The following is a 25,000-nucleotide window of genomic DNA, read 5'->3' as shown; positions in this document are numbered from 1 at the left end:
TTCAACTAGCAAACACCTATAATGAGGTTATGCTCATTTTCCAAAGAGGATTTGGTTCTCTTCCAAGTTTGCACTTTTGCCAAGAATAAACAGGACATAGACAAATGTGGTTGAGAAGTTTGCTTCCCAACCACATGGTTTCAGGTTCAGTTCCACTGTGATGGCCTTGGGCAAGTGTCTCCTACTATAGCCCTAGGCCAACCAAAGTCTTGTGAGTGAATTTGACAGGCAGAAACTGAAAGAAGCCCATCATTTGTATGTGTTTGTATCTCCTTGTCATGACAATGCATAATAGTTGTAAATGAGTGTCACCGTCATACAAGCAGTACCATTTCCAAAAGAGAAAGTCATTCACCAGGGTTAACAAGCATTGCTGAGTTTGGTTGTATAAATGTAATCCTTTGTGCGTTGTCTGTGCCCTCAAAACCAGATATTTCGGGGTCGTCTCCCTTCCCATTGCCCAGAATTATCAATAACTGACTCTTAAAGAAAATATGGTTGAAGGAAGGCGTGCAAGAAGAGGGATTGTTTACTTACAGACAGTGGATGATAATCTTTGTATGGTAAGCTACGTTGGTGCTCTTTGGTGTGAGTAGACGAACTAGTCCAACTTACATGCATTACGTTTGATTTCGTAGAATGATCTACGTGTAGATTCCGGTCACTAGTCGTTGGGGAATTTCCAGCAGATCTTGAAATGTTTTCAGAACTGCTGAGGCTTTTTACAAGATTTCCATCGTCGGGAGACTCTTCTAATTCACTGATCATTTGAAGGGTTTCAAATATTGGTGAAGTTTTTGCTTCAGTTGGAGACTCGCATACCATGATGGTATGCCGTCGAATTAGCTTGGCATTTTTATCTGTGGAATGGTCTTGTTTCCCTAAAAATGCAATTAAGAAATTAGATAAATTATAAAAAACAATTAAAATTTTTAATATTGATAAATTATTTCTTTATACTCTTTGCCTGATCATCAAAACCAGGCTACATACCCTACTTTAGCTTTTGACAACCATTTGTCACTTGCAGGTTTTTAATGGGCTGATCACTGATTTACAATATTTGTGGCACTGAGTGAAGAAAGATCATCTGAAGAATCGTGCAGAAAAAATACACAAGGAACTGTGGTTGAGGAGTGTTGGGTTTTCAATTTTTTTGATGTCCACATTTTTTATCAAGTGCAGGCATGGCCGTGCTTCCCAACCACATGGTGCCAGGTTCAGTCCCACTGAATGGCACTTTGGGTAGGTGTCTTCTACTATAGCCCAAGGTCGACCAAAGCCTTGTGAGTGGATTTGGTAGATGGACACTGAAAGAAACCTGTTGTATGTGTATGTATGTATGTATATATATATGTGTGCGTGTGTGTGTGTGTGTATGCATGTGTTTGTTCCCTCCACCGTCACTTGACAACTGATGTTGGTATGTTTATGTACCCGTAACTTAGTGGTTTGGCAAAAGAGACCGATAGAATAAGTACTAGGCTTACAAAGAATAAGTCCTGAGGTCGATTTGTTTGACTAAAAGTGGTGCTCCAGTATGGCCACAGTCAAATAAGTGAAACAAGTAATAGAATACATCAGTGCAAGATATATACACAACACACACCTGTGTATGCTTGAATGTGTGGGAATGTTACTTATTACAATCTGAGCAAAATAGTAGTAGTGATGTTTACACTGCATTATCATTATAACTGGTCTCAGTAACTTTGACAATCTGTAGAATATTGGAATCCCTTATTTGAAAAACAGATGGCGATTGGTGACAAGCATCTGAGTGTAAAATCTTGCCTAAAAATTAATTTCCATCCAAACCATACTAGAGTACAAAATACAGGTGTTAAATGAAATATATATATATATATATATATATATATATATATATATAAATTTGTACTCAAATTTGGAGTAACCCTTCAGATTAATAAAAAATTGTTTTTATTATAATTGAAAATAAAAACATATATATATATATATATATATATTTCCGTGAGAATTAGAGGTTGGGAAGCAAACCAACTAAGGGATAGTACCTATCCAATATACTGCTGCTAGTGTGCCCAATTATTAATTTCCAAGTGCTGGTTATTGCATAGCAATTTCGCAATTGGGCAGGGGTAAAAAGTGGTTTACCCTTAATTTATATGGCAAAAAGAAAATGGAGGGGATACAAAAATGACATACATCATCTGGTAGACATTCTATTATGTCTGTTTATTCCAAAACAAAAGGAACTGATCTTTTAATCTTTTACTCTTTTATGTATAACTATTATTACTAGTATATATTTGTGTAGCACACAGTCTTTGCATTGTGTATCTGTTCTTATAATACTCCCTTATGTTTTGGAATAAACAGACTTAATAGAATGTCTACCAGATGATGTATGTCATTTTTGTATCCCCTCCATTTTCTTTTTTGCCATATATATATATATATATCTTAATATATAAAGCTGAAGTTGTGTGTCTGTGTGTACATTTTTACATCATAAGGGTTTTTTCATTGTAAGGCTTTCTTTTTTAGTTGATTTTCACCTAGCAAGACTTATCATAGATGGCATAATAAGTCACATCTGAACAACGTCGGGTTATACTGCTAGTATATATATAAGCTTCTGAACAGTTTCCATTTACCAAAGTCTGCTCAAGGTATCAGTCAACCTGAATCTATTGGAAAAGATTCTTGCCCAAGGCACTGTGTAACAGTTTTTAATCCATTTGTTCCAAAAACAAAAATCCAACTCATAAATGAAAACATCAAAAAATGGAAGTAAAACAAAATTTTTTAAAAGTACAAAAATTTCAAAATATGAAACTTAAAATAATTTTCACCTTGTCTCTTGACAGTGTCTTTATTTTCAGATCCTTCTCGACAAGATAATTCTTCATCATCAGCCTAGGGAGAGAAAAATACATCCAAATGAACAACACCTTAATATAACCATGAAAGAAAAAGTACTTGAGATTTCTGAGCTGCTTTGACTGAAACAGAGTTTCAACACTCCCGCCCCCACCATCTTTTACAAAAATTCAATAACATCAATTCAAACAAACAGTTACTAATTAGAGCATCACCATAGCTGAATTTATTTGAATGAACCATGTATTGGACAATTCAACAAATACAGTGAAGGCTGTGTTTCTCCAATGAATTTCGTTGATTACTGAAACATGTCCAAACATGCATTTCGTAATTGTCAGAAGAATGAAAGTTTTAGTCATTGATTAATATTATTTACATTTGACGGGCATATAGTGTAGTGGTTAAGAGCTCAGGCCACTAACCCCAAGATTCCAAGTTCGATTGCAGGCAATGACCTGAATAATAGTAATAACATCGAAAAATACCTTAGGAATGAGAACCCAGGTTCAAAATTTCCCCAAGACACTTGATGAAGGATCAGCCGAAACGTTGTGTTAACAACAAACAAGATGAGGACAAATATCCATCAAATGTAAATAATGTACATAATTCCACATCTCTTAAATATAAAACTGTATTATTAAATATTGTTTTACTATTCTTCACTTCATATTTATTTCTAGTTAAAATACTTCATACACGTGGGATTATTATTATAACTATATTACCTTACCTGTGTATCACATAGTTTTAAAAAAATATGGAAATTGTAAAATGCTTGTGCATTGTAATGAAAAGGATACAAACTAGTGCAATTTAGACATCACTTACCTCAAAACTGTTATCAAGAATCAGGTTGAAATCTGGTTTTATAACTCTGCGTACAGGTAAAGGACTCTCTTCGTCATCATCGATATTCAGTTTAGTACGAGATGTTTCAACTGTGAATAGAAACATATTTAAGTATTCTCAAATCTATCTTGTTTATCTATCAACAAACATCTTCAAATAAAATTTGCACATGAGAAGAAAGGATATCTACTTTATAATTTAATAACTACGCAGTTTTCTTCTATGGATGATTCAATCAACGACACCTGTCCTCCAAATTGATGACCTTATGTTAATATTTTTTTTTTAACTTTCAAATAGCCCATGTATGAAATATACAGACTAGTTTTAACTTTTATACAATTACTGGTCTAAGCTGCAAGCCTTTAGCATCTGGATGAAGGTTTAGTTGTTCAGTATTTTTCACTAATTGGCACCAATACCATTGAGTCGTGCACTGGGTGGATAAATACAAGTCAAAGCTGTACTCTCTCTGTCTCTCTCAGGCAGATCTCAGCCAGAATAAGGAATTGGCAGAGAAGCCAGTCATACCTCTCAACCATGCATTGGTTTTACACATGAGATTCAAACGCATCCTATTTCTTTCTCCCACAAAACTCAGCCAGAACAAAGAATCCACAAAACTGGTCATTTCTTACTCTGAATATACAAGACTCTTATCAATTGAAACGAAATATTAATTGCTGTATCTCTCTTCTACTAGATTCTCAACAACATTTGTTATTCACACTACATAGAACTTGGCTTTCTAGAACACATGAAATAAACTGGTGAGCTGACTTTTATAACACATTCATATGAACAACACCACTTCCACAACAAACTTTCATTTGAATCTTGTTTTATGAATGTTGTAATTGAACTCTTCTGTCTGAATGTCATTGAATGAACATTTTGAAGTATAAACCCCCACACACAGAGTTTATCTTCATTGAATTAGAGTACCACTCTAAGCGTTGTCACTCACATCCATATTCTACAAGTTGACCATTTTGTACTTGAAAGTGGGGGAGGTCAATCTCTTCAAGAATAAAATTTTGTTTGTGGAAATATTTTTTTTTACAACTGTATTATGAATCTCTTTTCAACATTCTTATTTTTGTAGTTCTTAAAAATTAGTTTCTTCACTGTAGCTTTTGTAAGTTTTGTCTTTAGAAGGTTTAAATAATAAAAATATTACAATATCATACAAAATACTATGGTAAAATACAAAACTTATAACAGAAAAAGCTTAGAGAACGTAAAAATACATGTCTTTAAAGAACTTAGATCAAAATTGCATCAGTTGAAATATTGCCTCCACCAAAAGACAAAATAATATACAATGTATTTGATCCAATGAAATTTAAATAAATACATTCACAACCAAATTAATGACTAAAACAAATATAGAATATAATAAATGAATATTGAAATCATTTTCAAAGACTTGATTTTCCATTTACTAAAACTGCACAAAGGAAATAAAAGCTCCAAGGGAAATCACTATTTTTACTTTCAATTGTCTCCCTTACATAGTCACCATAATTATAGGAAAAACATTAAGGTAGAGTGAGGACAAGAAGCAGTGTTAAGACAGAATCCAAAATGGTTATTATTTAGCATCAGGTTTGGTATTATGCTGTGCTTGAGAAGAAGCCCCATCAAGCCAAGCAAAATCACAGTGGTGACAGATACCCGTGTCGCACAAATGGCACCCATGCCAGTGGCACATAAAAGCATCCACTCACAGAGTGGTTGGTGTTAGGAAGGGCACCCAGCCATAGAAACCATACCAAATCAGACTGGAACCTGGTGCAGTTCTCCAGCTTACCAGCCCTGGTAAAACCGTCCAACCCATGCCAGCATGGACAACAGACGTTAAATGATGATGATGACCATTCTTATCTTTAAAGTATAGTGTAGGTAAGACTACATCATGCAATGTGTTACCTCAGGGTAACATGTAATTTGAGGGTTATTTATCAATTTCTAGCAGGTTGAGTAAGCAGAACAAAAGGCTCCCTCACTGGATCATCAGTATTACAGTTTTGAAGAGCAGATGAATCCTTTCAATTAAATATTGGCCCTTACTGGAACTCATCTGAATATTAAAAAAGAAAAGGCCTTTGAAAGATAAAATTATTTCAAACTCAGTGCTGCCTGACTGGCTCCCGTACCAGTGGAACGTAAAAAGTACCATTCAAGTGTGGTCGATGCCAGTACCGTTTGACTGGCCCTCGTGCTGGTGGCACGTAAAAAGCACCCACTACACTATCGGAGTGGTTAGCATTAGGAAGGGCATCCAGGTGTAGAAACCTTGCCAGATCAGATTGGAACCAGGTGCAGCCTTCTGGTTTGCCAGCCCTCAGTCAAACCTTCCAACCCATGCCAGCATGGAAAGTGGACATTAAATGATGACGATGTTAGAATGTTTTTCAGAGAAGATCAGCAAAGCATGCCCTGAAATATAGGGACTGTTTATAGAATAAACCTGTTTATTTGGGGAATAAATCATTCGCATTCTATTGACAAATGTAATCTGGTTGTTGGAAAACTAACCCCAAATATTAACAAAGCCTTATTAATAGAAGCAGGGTCCAATTACTTGGGAAAATTGGATTGGAAGCAAATACCAGCTAAAAACAAATATAGCAGACAACAGGCTGAAAGGACACAGATATATTTAGTAAATACCAGAAAGAGTCCTGCTTCTGTATCTAAATTTATTATAGCTAAGTTCTCAATGAGAACACCAGAATCTAAATGATTAAATCAGATAGTTTACATGCTGCAAACTTCATTAAATTTTCATGTGGAATTCACCTGTTTAATGTATATTTTTCTTAATGGAACAGGTTTCCAAATTGTTAAACAATAATCAATCCATTCTACTCATCAATAAATCATCCGAGTTGCTGTTTCATCTGCTGCTATGGCAACTACAATGGCCTTGGCTCCTTTCAATTCAATAAGCTTTATTGCTCTCTCTCAACCAAAACCATTCAATACATCTGCCTCTCCTCTTACCAACTTCTTAGACTCCACATTCAGAAATTTGTACAATCCTCTTATCAAGCATGAAATAAATAGATTAGACTCATCTCATTTCATTTAAAAGGCCAGGAACAGTGTTCCATCATCTTCAAGAAATAAATTTTAAAATGGAAAACTTATGGCTACATAGTTAAGAATTTCACTTCACAATCACAGACTTTCAAGTTCGGTCCCACTGCATGGCACCTTAGGTAAGTGTCTTCTCTTCACATCTTCCCTTCACCTGTGCTCACCATCTGCTCTATTCCCCTTCAACTTCCCTGCTGAATCTCTTCCCTACAACATGTCCTCCCCTCCACCCACCCCATTCTCCTTTTGCAATCTTGTGAATTTACCTGCCCTTTCACCCTATCAAAAATTCTTACCCCACTTATACACCCTCCCCTCTTCCCTATTACATCTTCACCATCTTCTCCCACTCTCTCCTGCTGAGGTAGCCCTGTATTGCTTCTTCTGCAATACCCCTATTTCTGTCCCTTTATTCATACTGTAGCCTCTCACCTGATACAAAGCCATGCACCCACCTCAATTCCATTCCCCCAACTCAGTTGAGGAGTCTTAAGTTAGTTGGTGACCTCACTGCTACTGGTTCCACATAAAAAGCAACCAACTCTGAAGTGGTTGGCACTAGGAAGGGCATCCACCTGTAGAAACCATGCCAAAGCAGACAATAAAGCTTGGTGCAATCTTCTGACCTTGCCAGCTCTTGTCAAACCTTCCAACCCATACCAGCATGGGAAATGGATGTTAAATGATGACGATGATGACGATATAAACAAGTGTTCACATGTCTGTGCCTGGTTTTGTCCTCAATCTACGACTCAACAACAGGTGTTGGCTTATTTACATCCTTTTAGAGTATCATAGAAATAAGTACCAGACTTATTTTTGAAAATATCCAGTGACCGGATAAAAGACACATATGGAACCTAAAATTAAAGATGCTTAATAGAGTCTTTCCAAAACATGCCTGGAAATCAGAAATATGATAAACCTCAATAATTACCCAAGACTTTTCCTTCTTTGATTGGGCGAAGTTTTGGTTGAGATCTGATTTCGATGAGAAGCTTTTCATGAGGGTCCGGTGATCGTGGGGGTAACTTGTTTACAACACGATCTTTCATCTGAAAGGAAAAGTAATCCAGTCTTAAGTGTTACAGCAGATCTTTCATATTAGTACACAGAAGTACATACTAGTGTTTCGGAGTGAAAGACATGAAAGCATTACTACATTAGTCTCAGTAAGCTAACATTAGTCAACTACAATATAATCAGTTAGTATAACTACGTGAAACAAACAGCTTTACTAGCAATAAACTAAATTACACATTAGTACAGTTTATCCATTACACTATCAGTAACAACACACTAGACACGTTGCACCAACTATAATTTACCTTTCATGCACTGTATTATTAATTATTAAGGTGGCGAGCTGGCAGAATTGTTAACAAACAGGGCGAAATGCTTAGTGGCATTTCACCCGTCTTCACATTCTGAGTTCAAATTCCGCCACGGTCGACTTTGCCTTTCATTCTGTTGGGGTCAATAAATTAAATGCCAGTGAAACACTGGGGTTGATGTAATCGACTAGTCCCCACCCCCGAAATTTCAAGCCTTGTGCCTATTGTAGAAAGGATTATTATTATTGTTGTTGTTTATTCAAGTGAGTGGTTGTAATATGAAGGAGAGTAAGTCAAGAGTGATCTTTAAGTGGCAAGCTGGCAGAACTGATAATATGCCAGACAAAAAGCTTAGTGGTGTTTCATTTTTATGTTCTGAGTTCAATTTCTGCTGAGGTCGACTTTTGCCTTTCATCTTTTCAGGGTCAATGAAATATGTAGCAGTTAAGCACTGGAGTCAATGTAATTGACCAGCCACAGACCCCCAAAATTTCAGGCCTTCTGCCTACATAGAAAGAATATTACGAACATTGCTCATTGTGTGAGTATTACTCTAATATGATTAACACTGGAACCTTCAGGAAATATCCAACCAGGACTTCAGTTTTTCCATAAGCAAAGACCTAGTCTTTGGAAGACAGATTTGGCAGCATTACTTATGTAAAGTTAGCATAGAATGGTAATATCATGGCACAACGAATAAAGTGTTAAGTTAGACCATCAGCTTTTTAAATGTTTTATTATATAAAAACTACTGAGTATTAAAATTGTTTAATAACTAAAATTGGCAGACACAGTGCCCTTTACTCAAAGAGATACACATGCACCAGTGTAGTACCTTTAGAACACTCTGGCATTTTAGGATTTGGTCCCCCCCCCCCCCCCGCAAAAAAAAAACATTTGACATGTAACAGATTGTTCAGAGTATCTGTAACAAGTTGGAAAGGGTCAGAATTTATGCAAAGGAAAGACAGCAGACAAGATTATTTCCACAATGTATGTGTAACAAGGATGCTGTTGCAGATTGTTAATATTTTCAAAGTCTCTTTCATGGAAGCAATGCTAGTCTTGTATAATGCATCTACAATGTATATAGGTGGGGACTGTCTGTGGAATGTTAATGAGTGCAGCATGGTATCGTTTACATAGAAGTATGTGTAATTAGCAGTAACAAGGTTATCAGTGTACAATAGAAAGTAAGAAACGGTGAGAAATTACATGAACCATACGACATCCTCAAATTTTGGTTCAATTAACCAATAAACCGTAACAGCTGAAACGTGTGTCTTGCAAATGGCTCAACTGCTGAAAAACAAAGTCCAATGTCGCTAAATTTCATTCGGTTTATTGCAGAGAAAAAATATTCAAGAAAGTCATTGAACAAAGGAATATTGTAGAAAAGCAGAACCATTTATTTTGGGGAAATGTTGCCAGACACTTAACAGCAATATAATGAAAACAGAAAATTAAACAGGAATGTTTGCTCATCAAGTTAATTTCATTTTAGATTAAGTCTGCTTAAAGACTGTCATTTGTGATGATTCATTAACAGAATGTATTATATCCTGGTTTATGAGTTGATGGATTATTAAGTTTAATGTTCAGAACAAAGAGTCATGAATGCTGTGTTTGAATGCTTAGATTCTTCAAGGTCAAGTTTACTTATTTATAAACTCACCTCTTGCATAGGATGTCTGATAAGAAAGTATACAGATTGATTTTTGATGTTGATGGCCTTGTAAACTTAAAGATACATACAATACTGGCGCACAAAAATTGACTTGAAAGTAATATACTTAGGAATATTGTAGAAAATACAAAATAAATACAACTATAATAAAACTGGGAAGAGCAAATATTGAATAAACATCTCAATAATAAAAATTGGACATTGTGTTCTTTAAAACATGCATCAATTTTTATGCTAAACCAAGACTGGACACAGAAACTAGCTGTGCAATTAATAAACTTAACCCTTATTTTACTTGAACACATATCAAAGACTCCCCACTCCCTGCCATGTTTTTAAATATGGTGTATCTCATTTTGTAATTGCTGCCTTTGTCACATGCAGCCTTGGTTTGTCACTGTACTACCATGTTTATTTACATAAACTATTTGATTTCAAATACTTATTTCAATGAATTTTTTTTTTTCCATTACAGTTAGCAATGAGCAGTAGAGTTAGAGCTATTGGACATCATTACTCTTCTGAAAATGCAAAATGTAAAGTGAATGAAGAAAAGAAAGAAGAGACCAGCTATAGAGATTGAAAACCTGTAAATTAACAGAAATTTATGATACTCATGAAAAAGATGATGGTTGAAGCTGGAAATAAAGAAACAACCAGCACTAATGTGGCAGAAAGCATCCAGCAACAACCAGCAGCTATTCATTTATTGAATGTGATACAGTAAGTGAAAAGAACAAGTGCTCTTGTGATATTGGTAAATGGCCAATTTTGATGATTGTATTTGTGAATCCAATAGAGAACCAAAAGAAGCAACATGCTAACAGTGACTTCTTTTCAACCATTTGATCATAAAAAAAAAACTGAAGACACAGTCAGATTTTTTTTTATTTCACACATGTTCATAAATCTACAAACAAGCTACCTGCAAGAAATTAGTAATTCAGAAAATAAACAAAACCTATTTTGTTTTCCATAGGATATTGTTATGACTTGAGGTTATTCATAGCTTACTGGAAATAGTTTAATGACAAGAAAAATACAAGGAATTTGTGTGGTCAACATCACTTCACATAGATAAATGCTATTCTCATGGTTCATGCACAAAAGCAAAAATATTGGTGCACACTTGTAGAGGGAATAATTGAAATTATAAACTTTTTGTTAAAAGGTTTGTTGTTTTATGATGGTGGATCTGCTCATAGTAGGAATTATTGAAGAATGCTCTTTGGCCATTCTTTTCTGGCAGAATATATAAACACTCATGAAATCAAATCTAGTTGATAGAAATTGTATCCAAAACAGCATAAGAAGGATTTATTAATCTGATTAGATCCAGCATACTAGAACACATTATCTATGGAGTGAGAGAACAAAGTATTATTCTGTTTCTTTGGATTCTAATCCATATATTACCTCATGTGAACCAGCCAACTTTGATTCTATGCTGTTTTTACCATAGAAGTTTGGGGATATGGAAAGTCAGAGTAAGTTAGTGAATTTACCTCGACAATTTCATTAATATAAAAGACTGCTGTAATCAAAATTACGAGAATACCTGTAATATAAGTGGCAGAAATGTGCTGGCAGATCAGCACAAATTAACAATCTGAGTTTATAGACTGTATTTCATGCTTTGCCCCCATTCAGTAAGTTTGACTGGAAACTCTGCTGCCAAATGCTGGAAAGACGCATTCATTTTTAAATAATTTGTATAAAGCCTGAACACAATTTTTGTTTTTTATCAATGAGGTCTCCTTTCTGCTACATAATTTGGAGGTGATGGTGCACCAATTGAGAGAAAAATTCCAGAAACCAGGTTCCCAGTTCATGCAGATACATCATAAAACCCTTTCATACAGGTTTTCCACAACAAAACAAGTCTTGGATGACATAAGAGAAAAACAATGATCAGAAGATTATTTACATTTGATGGATATTTGTCCTCATCTTGTTTGTTGTTAACGTTTCGGCCGATATACCCTCCAGCCTTCATCAGGTGTCTTGGGGAAATTTCAAACCTGGGTTCTCATTCCTAAGGCATTTTTTGATATTATTATTATTATTATTTTATTATTCAGGTCACTGCCTGGAATCGAACTCGGAATCTTGGGGTTAGTAGCCTCCGTTCTTAACCACAAGATGAGGACAAATACCCGTCAAACGTAAATAATATAAATATTGTACATAATTCCTCATCTCTTAAATATAGAACTAAATGATCAGAAGAGTGCTGAGGACAGGCTCATGGATCAGTGATTCTTTAAAATGCTCCAAGACATGTATACAGCTTATGCCTCTATGGATATATCCAAGGTAAGCAATCTACTTTCTCAGTCATCGAGCAAAAAAAAAAAAAAAGGTGAAAGATCAGAGTGTGAAGATTATTGATAAGCTTCACTGTGTGTGTGTGTGTGTGTGTGTGTGTGTGTGTGTGTGTGTGTGTGTGTAATAACTGAAATGACAATACATTATCAACAGAGTAAATGTATATAAAATCTATTTAAAAAGATTAGATAATTATTTCAAAAAATTTACAAAGGTTACTGAAATTCAAATTTATTTGGGGAAACTAATTCTTTATTTGCAATATCCAGTGATTGATGTTTAAATATAGAATATTATAGAATATTAAATAGTTTTTTTGTTTTTTTTTAATAAAAGGAAAGAATGAAAATAAAATGTATTTTCAGAAACCATATTTTCTTGAACCATTATAATTTCTGCTTGTATTTTAATGCTTAAAAAAATGTATAAAAATGCAAAAAAAATGTATAAATTTTCTGAAAAGAGAATACTTAGAAGTACAGCAGAATTTTATTTTAAACTCTCAAAAACCGAATGTTTAAACAAACAACCACTTTAAAATATTGTAAACGGAAGAAAATAAAATGTTTCTTAAAAAACATCATTTAACCCTTTCATCACCAACCCGACTGAAACTGGTTCTGACTGTAGTACAAATATCTTGTTTTGATAAGTTTTGAATTAAAATCTTCCACAAACTTTAGTCACAATTTATGTTCCTGACACTAGCTTAATGATAACTAAGTTATTTTACTAAATTCTTTGTTATATTTAAAATAATTGAAAGAAACACAGAGCATCTCAAAATAAATACGGTAATGAAAGGGTTAAACATCCATTTTCTTATGTTGCCATAAATTTGACACACTTAGAAGACCAATTCTTTTCATGTGTCTTAATCCTGTTTCACCATTTCTTAGAGTTTGCTCTCGGGTTGACCTAACCATTGCATATACCCTCCAACAACAAACTAGACACATTATCTGTCCATAAGAACACAGTTAGTAACTCTATATAGAGTAACCGATGCTTTCCAAGCCCAATTCCTTTCTCAAATTAACACATCTCATATATATACTTCATATTACAGCTTATTTTACTTGCTGAGATAGAAGCATTTATTTTCAAATAGAAATTAAAATTCTTCAAACCCCTTAACTCTCCAACTTTAACCTCCCAGCATCAGCACTAACAAATTATGCCATCTCATTGTTAACTACTACTACTTCCAGTTTGCCATTTAAGCAGTTTGTAGTCTTTATGCTTTCATCTACTTCAATCAATACCTTTGGATCTGATAGATTAATGAAAAAAACAAAAAAGTCACTGCAACTTTCATGCCTTGTGTCTGCACTAATTACGCCATACTAAACTCACTACTTGTCCTCTTAAGTTTTATAAAATATTAGACAAGGCTATGCTTTCTGATTATAGACCAATAACAATGCAGCATAAAGACAACGGCTAAGAGAAAATAATCCACCTTATGAATCCATATTTTATGATAATTTCCAACAATAGTACAGGGTCACAGAGTTACTGGAAAGACATGTCCATTGATTCAACAGCAGGATATTTCTAGGACTTGTTTTATCAATACCAATGAGATGAAAGTCAACTCTGGTGGGATTTCCAACTCAGAGTGTACAGGGATCTAACTACACACTAAGTATTATTCAATTAATGATAACTGAAGCAAAATTAAATGCATAAGAATATAAGCATGTCTATTTAAATGACTCCAGCCCCAACTCCAAGGTTTCTGGCCTTGTTTTAATGCAGAAGATGGAGTGGCAAAAACAGCAGAGCACATTGTGGTATTTAGTGACATATTTTTACTGTTTGTTCTCTATGGTTGATAAAAAGCAGTATTTTACTGGAAGTTGTTCAACAATAACCATTGTCTACAAATCTATGGCCTTGCTTCAATCAAAGACATTAATCATTAATATATATCAATTTCTACAATGGCATTTTATTTTTTTGTTCCATAATTTATCAAGAAAAATATACTTAAAAAATCTTACCCATATTTGAATTTTATTTAACTTGTTCCAACCCATTTTCAAATAGGGATACCATTCATTTTTGCCAGCTGAGTGGACTGGAGCAATGTGAGAAATAAAGTACCTTGCTCAAGGACACAATGTGCCACTGGGAATCAAGCTCATACCCTTACAATCACAAGCCAGAAGACCCTAACCACTAAGCCATGCGCCTTCACACACACACACATTTGCTACACATACATACATACTTTTCTATGTAGTACAGACACACATACTACAATGAAATGTACCCAGTATGCTCTGTAAGGTGGTTGGTGACAGGAAGAGCATCAAGATAGAAACTAAAACAAAAATTAAACACAACAAGCAAGATCAGTCTATGAGGGCAGAGGCTCCCAATAAGGAGCTCAAACTATGAAAACCTATCCAACCCATTCCAACATGTAGCGTGAATGATGATGATGATGATGCATACAGACCCATATAGCTCAGAGAGAGAAAGAGACCGACCTCATCTTGACATCATGTGATAGCTATGTGTCACTATTATACAAGTGGTGTCCATTTCCAATCTTCCATTAAAACATATCTGGCCATGGGGAAATATTATTGAAGATTGACAACAGGGAATGCATTTGACAACAGAAAAATCTGCCTTGACAGACTCCATCAGACCATGCAAGCATGGAAAAGAAGATGTTAAGAAGACGATCGTACACAAAACTGTAAATGTCATTTTGTTCCTAGCATTATGAACCGCGTGTTTTTCTGACATCTTGTTCTTCACTAATGAATAGTATTTTTTCATTATATTTCCAGCAGAGATAAATATTTTCCCTTGCTATATATATATATATATATATATATATATATATATATATATATATATATATATATATATATATATATATATAATCATTTAAAGCTTTAATTATTTTCACCTGCATATCATTCTAGAGTTTATAGTTCAGAATCAAACATTCATATCCACATCTAATGAAAATTACTCACAAGGTGTTCTTGTACAATATAAATGTAACTATAAATATATCGGATAAGAAGATGAGGAAGTGAGTAATTTTAATGTTAAATTCCAGAGTTTTGAGAGTAGATTTATCAGACACAAGCCTAAAATAATTTTAGGGTAGGCTCCTCAACCAGAAATTATTATGGTGAACATGATTATGTTAATTAGATCAATTTAGACAACCAAAATAATCTGGGTCACCAGTGATGATTAACAGTTTTGTGAGGACAAAGGGTGTGATAATGTGATGAATTTTAGGTTATCTCAAAAGCTTACTCATTTTTAGAGATTTCTACAAGGATAAAAAGTAATAACATAACTTTGAGAGACAAACTCAGACAGAACTCTCTCCACCTAACAAGAATTCCGAGCAACAAGTGGTAGGGTCCTCATGCTAAATAGATTACTGGAATTCAGAGTAAATAGATTATTATAAAAGCCTGAAATATTTATAGAGAAACTCAAACAATTTAGAAGATTCCAGTTATTTTAATTGTGCTACAATAAACATTGAATCATTGAAGTAAATTATTGATGTACAAGTAAAGTAAAACCGATTGTGATGAAGTGGGTAAATGCTCAAATTCAAGGCAACAAAATCGTTGCCTCCTACTGAGGCAGGCAACCAGTCAGTGTGCATGAGTATGTGCATGTGTTTTGCCAATAAGGATGCCTTTTACAGAGTCACTTGACAAGCTAGAAATAGCAGCCAAATTTCTCTCATCACATCCTAGACTCTTAAAAAAGAGAAAACCAAAGAAAGAAAAAAAGACTGAATGGTCAAAGATGCAATGTTTTTGATTACACTGGTCTACAATTTTTTATTTTCTTTATTTTAGTTGCAAACAATATTCAAATGAATTCTGGGAGCACTGAATCCACAAGTAACTGGTTTTTGAAATAGTGGATTCCCCTCAAATGATGATGTTGCCCTAGGATGATCTACAAAGACTTTTCAGAATCTGACTACAAGTGAGTTAGGATTGAAGTTAGGTCAGAGGCCATAATACTTTGACACTTGACAACTTAGTCAATTAGCTGAGGGCGGAGGAGGCCATATTTGATAACACTCCTGAATCATTGCAGTACTGTGTTTAGCTTATTCTTTATTGCACTTGCTTGGCTGATTTTCATCTGAGTAATCTTAATTTTACAAGGATTCAATTTAAAAGAAATGCATCTATGCTCTTCTTTTTTTGGCTTTTAGTTTGAAGTAAATAAATGAAGCTAATGTTTTAATTTTAAATAACCAACAGTGGAAACAAATGTGATTTTATGATTGGTTATTTTAGAAGATAAAAAAAAAAAATCTTAACTTAAGGAAGAGAATATATAAAAAAATTATTTTGCAAATAAATAATTAATATCTTCTAAAAGAATATAATAAATTCTACATTTAGGACATTCTTCTTGTAGTGAAGTCTGACAACTGCCAAAGTTAAGAAAAAGTCTCAAAGAATTTCAAGATCCGTAGGCAAAATGGTTCTGGTTTTATGGTTTTAAGAAGAAATATACCTTTATAGAAGACACCAATTCTTTACAAATCAGATATTCATTCTTAATATCTAAGTTAACCAAAGAATGGACAATTAAGGAATTAGTCCAGAGAATAAAACACCTGCGGATGGTTGGAACTTGTGACCTGTGAATTAGTTGTTCAATACTTGACCCACTCAGCTTTCTTCACCTCTACAGTTACAAAAAAAAAAAAAAAAAAAAAAAAAAAATCATTCATTTACAACAAAAGGATATAAGAACACAATGACAGGACCCTAAACGTGTCATTGTAAGGGCCAACATCAATAAGCTGCGTGCATGCGGTGATAATGGGGCAAATAAACCTTATCCAAGCAAGGAAATGAAGAGAAAATTCATTAAGCTTGACAAAGAACACTGCATCAGCTCCACACTGAACTATTTCACATGACCCAGGAAAAAGAAAGAAAGGTTTACAAACAAGAAAGCAAAGACCTGTCAGGTGTATGACAGGTGAATAATGCAGGGGGAGTGGGGAGGCAGAGACAGGTCCACTACATCAAAAGGAAACTATTTAGTAAAATAAACATTCCTTTAATATTTTTGGGAGATCACAATGTTTTTAAAAGGAAATAGGGAAGTTGACAAAGAAGACCAGCAACAGCGTAAATATTTATTTAGTATCAATAATTACTGTCCCTACTGCCCCCCAATCACCATTATGAAACACGGACAGATTTGATCAAGGGGAGAAGTCATTTATTGCATTCTTTTCAGCTTATGCAACAATGTAATTGAGAAGTGAATAGAAAGAGTAACGCAGCACCAAAAGCCAGCCGAAGTCTTTGAATTTGTGTGTGTTAGAATATTCTGGGAAATAATACCTTAATTTTACCTCCAGCAAACAGCATTTAGGTCTTACAGATTACAAACACAATTTTCTAAACATTTACACAAATATCTAGAATCTATGGTAAGCTGGAAACAAAAGAAAAAAAAAAGACTAACATTAATTCATTATTTAAAAACAGTAATGACAAATTACAGAGATGTACTTGCATAGCAAGTGACCTGATCTGAGAGTGTGTGCTGAAACAAAAACAATTGCAGCGTGGAAGATGCGTATAAGCCATTTAAAAACACAAAAAATAACCGTTAGATTCACTTCAACATTTAAATTTAATTTGTGAAAATATTTTTGTCGCTTTGAGACCACGACCTGTTCACTGACAAAATTCCATGCTGCATCACAGAATTTCGTGATGCAGAACAGACAGTTCGCGGTCTCAAAGCAACGAAAATATTTTGGCAAATAGTAATGACAAAGTTGTTACTTTATTCATACTAATTAAAGTTTTCTCCATACTAATAGTCTTGAGATGACCTGAAATAAGGATTCCACTTTAGAGACAATACAAATGGACCATATTTTCCAGCATGCAAGATGACTTTTTCAGATCAAAATTTACAGGAAAAAAAATGGACGTTGACTTATAAATGAAGATAACTTAGGAGGACCAAAACTTCCATGTGAAGCACAACTGGATTTGGAAAGAGAAATAATGATGTCTGTTTTTTTTACTATGTTTTTATTATATTCACAATGTTGACTTGTATGCCAGAAAATATAGCATTAAAGGGTTCATGCATTATAGTTCTCTCTTCAATATTACTACAACAATGGTAATAATCTAGTGAAGGGAGCAGAAATATAAAAATCTGGCTCTGAGATGTATAGTAAACTGCCTGTAGTAAATTTGTGCAAAGCCTACCCTACTCTCCTACCAAACAGCATGACTGTGATGGAACAAAAATAGAAAAAGAGAACAAAGCAAATTTAAAATGAAAATCATTTTGATGAACTCCTGAAAACTGTTCAGTTAGAGCTAATTTAAAGCTGGGAATATCAAAATGTTAGCAATTAATAACTATGCACTGACAAAACCAATTAGTTAATTATGTACAGCATTTTAATTACTCTGGCAAAAACAGGAAACACCTCAAGGCAGGTTTTAGATGTCACCAGACTTGCCAAGGATAGGATAATCACTAAGTCAGTATACAAGCTTATAAACGTGTGTTGAAAAACAGAACTGTTCAGGGAACAAATAACTTAGACACCATCCACATCATATCTTGGTTTCAAAGTAATTTCATAAATACAAACTAATTTAACATTATGAGAAATGAAAGTCATTGAAGGTTAATAAAATAAAGTACCAGTTGAATGCTGGTGTCGACAGTATCAACTAAGCTAATTGAACATTATGAGAAGTGAAAGTCATTTTGCATCATAAGATTTAATTACACACACAAGACATGTTCAGCTATTTGCATTTATTGGGAACAACAGTGACAATCCTGCTTCCAACTAAAACTAAAGGAGAGGACCAAATTGGTCATCCTTGTTTTCCCACCAAGAACAAAATCAACCATTCTGAAAGATAACAGTTCTTTGATTGAATCCATAAAATGTTCAGGATTTTGATTCTAAGCCAAAAGTAATAATTATACCACAGAAGTGTCTGACTAAAATGAAACTAAGAACCTGCAGACATTTGAACATCTAAATTTTACAGATTTCTTGTAAGAGAAAAAAAAACAAAACTATCCAATAGATGGACAGTGTAAAATACATGAAAGAGTCTGTACATATATTAGCATCTTAAAAGATATAATAGACAGATTTAAAAAAATGTGTCTGAAAGGTAAGAATTGAAAGACATTTAAAGGGTTTAATCAGAAAAGATAAATGAATTCAAAACAGAGAGTATATGGGATGAGAGGATGGTAATCAGGTAATGGGGGGAGGGGGAAGCTCTAATCAGAAATACTGGGGATGCTTTGTTTGACTCAACCCTCCAAGGCAGCACTCCAGCATGGCCACAGCCCAAAGACTGAAACAAGCAAAAAGAGATAAGACATATTCAAGATTTTCCTTATTGTAAGCAATGCTCCAACATGGCCATCAAGATGGGATTTTAAGCAACTCTAAACATTATCAAATGCATAAAACAAAAAGGCAAAACAATTCTATTTCAATATCAACTGAAATTTTGTTATATAATTGATGTACCAAACTACAGAGTTAAGTTCCTTTGCTCCATAACAACATGGTTTCATGTTTGAAACTACTGCATGGCACCTTGAGCAAGTATCTTTTCTATTATAGCTTTGGACAGACCTATACATCAGTAGTAAATTTTGGTAAACAGAAACTGTTCAGAAAAGAGAGGGTGTGTGTGTGTGTGTGTGCGTGTGTGTGTGTGCACGCGGTGTGCGGTGTGTGTGTGTGTGTGTGTGCACGCGGTGTGCGGTGTGTGTTCATGCAGTGTCTGCACGTGTGGTGTGAGAGGAGTGTGTGTTCTTGCATTGGCACTTTAGGCAGTAGTAACATTCATTGCTGTCCTGCATGAAGAAAAGCTCAGCAGCTCAACTGCTTGGTGAGCAAATACATGGAATAAAGTAACTTAGTTGAAAAAGTAAGAGATGTTGCCAGAAAGGGTATCCAGCTATAGAAGACTTTCTCAAGAAGTCTTGTCCAATATAGACCAGCATGGAAAAGTGGGCATGAAAATTTTATCAGTCTGGTAGCAATAAATGATTTTTTCATAAGGCAGAAAGAAATATAAAGTTGAAATGAGAAATTCTGAGAAGGATATTAGTGTTTTAATGGAAATTAGAACCAGGCTAAGATCTCCTTTTGTTGTTTTTTGACCAAGATCTCATTAATTTCAACGAAGTATACATCTCACAAATTCTTACATATGCACACTTGGCTGTGTGGTGAAGAAGCTTGCTTCTCAGCCATTTAGTGTTGGCTTCAGTCCTGCTGTGCAGCATCTTGGGCAAGAGTCTGCTACTAAGGCCCTGAGCCAACCAAAGCCTTGGGAGTTGATTTGGTAGACGGACACTAAGAGAAGCCTGTTGTATATGTGTGTGTGTGTGTCCTTGACATGGCATAGTAGTTGTAAATAAGTCTCACAGTTATACAAGCATTGACATTCATTTTCAATATCCTGTGAAAGCATGTCTGGCCACAAAGCACTCAGACAGAAAATCTGCCTCAACAAATTCATTTGATGCATGCAAATATGTTTATGTTTGCATGTGAAGAACAGAACCACATCAATGTAATTTTCTTATCATAAATCCATTTATGAGAATGATTGTGAAAATGTAATTAAAAAATCTAAGACAGGTCAACCGTATATTATTTTAAGTTAATCAAATATCAATTTTATTTTCTCTCTCCAGTTCCCAGTCTTCCCTAACCCTTTAATCTCCAGGTTGCCAGCAATAAACAACAAACAATCATGAAAAACATTTTCAGAATAACATGGCAGAAGTTCAATATATATATTTTTTTTCCTTCATGATTAGTTTTGACTGTTAGAATGATTGGCGAAGTATAAACACTTACATCATACACATTATATATCAGGCATGCAAGATTGGTGTGTTTGTGTGTAATTCCTGATATGCTTTTTATCACATAGCATTGGTTTGGACATTTGCCATTCAATAATGCCACTCTGTACAATAAACAATAGTAAATAGACAAAATGGCAATGATAGATTTCTATGATTTCAAAGATATTTTTAGCAAAATACTGGCTAAATCAAATAACTGCAGTAAATAAATAATCTCCAATTGAGAAAATAAATTCGACCAGAATCAATACAATTAAATAGACAAAAATAAATGATTCTAGAATGGAAGAAATCTCTTTTGAAGATATCAGATTTGTAAAGTTAAGGAAAGGGATGTTGAAATATTCAAGCTTTTATTCATGACATTCCATGACGTTAACGGAGGAAATGTCTTAAAAACCAAAATCAAATCCAGACCACAGACTCCCATTGCTGTTACCTTAATTCTCATTTTGCTTGTTTTTACCACTGTATTTTCTTTAATAACAGAATCTGCCAACATTTTTTAAAGTTTTCTTTATTGACACAGGCATGGCATCTTGAGTGGGTCTTCTACTATAGCCTCAAGCCCTGAGAGTTAATTTGATAGGTACAGTATTTTATTGACCCTAGACAGATGAATGATTAAAATGACCGTAGCAGGATTTGAAATCAGAATGTAAAAAGCCAGAATAAATACTGCAAGACATTTTTCCTGATGCCTTAATGCTTCCACCAATTCAAGTCCTTTTTAAAACTAATAATTCCATTTCTCACATTGACAGATGAACAGTCATTAATAAGAGTGCATGCCATGAACATTTTATCAGCCCTAATGAAATGAGATGTAAAACGTAGCCCAATTGGAATTGAAACAGAGAACTAGACAGATGAAATTCTAAGTGCAGGTATAACAACACTGATGTTGATCTATTTCAGCACCAGGCCACAAATTTGTATAAAATAGAACAATCAATGAAATCAGCCAACACTTACCTACACTTAAAAAATGAATCCTAACAGGAATTGGAACCAGAATATAATAGCAGGACAAAACTAAATGCTGGGCAACCAGGAAGCTAACAATGTACAGAGCCAAAAGATAACATCTAACCAAACTCCCAATTATGGTATTATGGTAATCAAAGACAGCAAAACCTGTTCAGATTAACATGTTGATTCCCTCCAAACAAGTACCAAAATTCAAAATGGATCAAAATGTGAGATATGAGAGTGAAAAATAAAGAACCAGTAAAGTGATTGTTGCACTGAACAGAAGATGCTATCAATTTGGTGAAACAACAGGCACGGCCTGTAGTGTGGTCTGATGTATTTACAGGTCAAGGAATAGTTTTCAAAACAAACATTAAAACACTAGAACTAAACCTGAACTAATATGGAAACTTCTGAGTGATTGCTTGACCTGCTAGAAAGAGGGTGTAATATCAGACATTTAGCTGTTATCTTAAATGAAGGACACATGGAATACAAAAAGACAGGATCTGGAATGCTTGTGATCATGCATCAGTTTAATGAAGACCGACTTATTACTAAAGATCAATACGTGTCCCACAACACAAAAAATGTGTGGCTAACACCTTTCCCTCCACCCTCAAAAGACAATATGGCACTTAAGGAACACAAACTCCATTGCCTGGTGCAGTGGAAAAGTCACATAAAACTACTGTAAACAAATTATTTCTGCTGAAGACACAAAACACCAGGTGATTTAATCAACTGAACTATTTGGCAGGTATTTATGGTAATCATCCTGGAAGGATGGAAAGCCTGAAAGCAACCTTGGGACTTCAACAGGCTGCAAAGGAATACAGCAAATATGACAAGGTTTTTCTTTTTTTTTTAAACTGTTGCTCAAGAAATTCTGCCATTCCACCACTTTCAAAGCAAAGACACATTTCACAATATATTCTTTTATTAAAGATTCTACTATTGGAAGTAGAAACCCTATTGAGTCAAATACAACAACATCAAAATGAAATCAAATCACAATCAAATGGAAATTGTAGTTGTGGTCCCCGTGCCGGTGGCACGTAAAAAGCACCATCCAAATATGGTCAATACCAGTCCCCTCGCTCCGACTGGCTTCTGTGCTGGTGGCACATAAAAAGCACCATCCGAATGCGGCCAAAGCCAGCACTGCTTTGATAGGCTCCCGTGCCGGTAGCACGTAAAAAGCACCATCCGATCGTGGTCAATACCAACCCCCTCTGGCCCCTGTGCCGGTGGCATGTAAAAAGCACCCACTACAACTCTCGGAGTGGTTGGCATTAGGAAGGGCATCCAGCTGTAGAAACATTGCCAGATCAGACTGGAGTCTTGTGCAGCCTCCTGTCTTCCCAGACCCCAGTCGAACCGTCCAACCCATGCGAGCATGGAAAATGGACATTAAACGATGATGATAATGATGATGACTGAGGTTATTGGAAACTGATTCTTTCACTCGATCATCTGAAGATTATTTTAATATATTCTATCAACATCATACTCTGAATTGGTAAAATTAAGATTGATATAATTGGTCTGACATTTTATTTGTTTATTTACTCATTCTCATTTGGAAACTTCAAAAACACAAACATTTCAGGAGTAATTATTCAAAGATTTTTTTTTGTTTTTTTTTTCATCATATTAGCAGATTGTTACTTTTTACTACATTCAGTAATTACAAAACTGCTCAACATTTGTGTCAGATCCTATCACAACAAATAGGAAAATTTAGAAGAATGAAGGGAGCTCATTTAATATGGTAATTTAGAAAATACATATCTAACAATTTCAATTTTCATTCAGTTTTTTAAATGGCAACAGAGAGAAAAGACAGCAGAATATAAAATATACTAGGAGTAAATTCTATACAATAAAGAGACTATATTCTATACTATCTTTAACTGCGCACTACTTTCAAAGTATACAACACACCACTGGTTCCCAGACTTATTTTATAGCAAAACTCTAATGCAATTTCTGAAAGTGATAGAATCCATATCGATATGTTAGACAACCTCTGCCACTTCATTTTAATAAAACATTAAATAAAAGAAATTGGTTTAGAGAGAGAATTTATTCATATAAAAGGTATTTTTGAAGATAATGAATTAAGTCCCAATCGAGAACTGGGGTCAATGTAATCAAATATCCCCTCCCCCCAAATTTCAGGCTTTGTGCTTGTAGTAGAAAAAAAATGTCATAATTCAAAGGTATGGTAAACTTAGCGCAACTGATCATGCAAAATGGCTAAAATTGCAATGCAACAAGGCTTCTCTTTGCAAAGATCTATAATCACAAATATAGAGCCTAAAAATGATGAATTCCATAATCCTGCAGACAACAATTTTATACAAGAGTCTACTAAAATCTCCAACAGTTTGTTAGTTTATTTTTGGAACAAAACAAACAAATTCAGTCCAATATGATCAGAAAGATCAATAAACAGATGTGTATAAGTATGTGAAGGTGATAGCTAGTGGTTCCAATAGGAATATTTTAGTCCAGCTTAAAAGAAATTCCAAAAATACGTCAAGATTAAATTTAATTATTTTTAAATAATTAGTAATGAAAACAGAATGTTTGTCGGTCTACATATTCCTAAATATCTGAGAAGTATTCTAAACTAGAAAATAAATAGCTTTATGTATATTAATTGGTCATACAAACCTGGACAGCCATTGTCATAGTGAAGCTGTATCGATCACATTAAATTGGAATATAAAAGATGTGATTAGAATGGTAAATACCCAAAAACTAATAATAATCACAAAAATATTCCACAGTTGTAAACACTTATGACAGAAATTCTTTAAAATCAGTAAATATTACCTTCTGCTTCACTGACGCCATCCCAATGATATCCAGCACATTACATCAGATGTCAAAAAAATGAATGATAAAAATATATATA

At 34.4% G+C, this 25,000-nt stretch overlaps 1 protein-coding gene across 4 annotated transcripts in view; it reads right to left on the bottom strand.

Annotated features, from left to right (window-relative positions):
* Nucleotides 1-25,000, bottom strand: part of LOC106878400 (protein spire homolog 1) — an 81,532-nt gene that overhangs the window by 8,720 nt on the left and 47,812 nt on the right. For all 4 annotated transcript variants that reach the window (XM_089364277.1, XM_089364278.1, XM_089364279.1 and 1 more), the window contains 4 exons: nt 7,763-7,880; nt 3,700-3,809; nt 2,838-2,901; nt 538-881 (listed from right to left, as the gene is read on the bottom strand). In XM_089364277.1, the coding sequence (XP_089220403.1) occupies nt 538-881; nt 2,838-2,901; nt 3,700-3,809; nt 7,763-7,880 (636 nt within the window). The remainder of the gene's footprint in view (nt 1-537; nt 882-2,837; nt 2,902-3,699; nt 3,810-7,762; nt 7,881-25,000) is intronic.

Source organism: Octopus bimaculoides, chromosome 16 (assembly GCF_046866305.1).
Source record: "Octopus bimaculoides isolate indiv1 chromosome 16, ASM4686630v1, whole genome shotgun sequence".
NCBI classification, from domain to species: Eukaryota; Metazoa; Mollusca; class Cephalopoda; order Octopoda; family Octopodidae; genus Octopus; species Octopus bimaculoides.
Note: the sequence above shows the minus strand (reverse complement) of the source record. Positions and strands in the feature narration are given on the sequence as shown.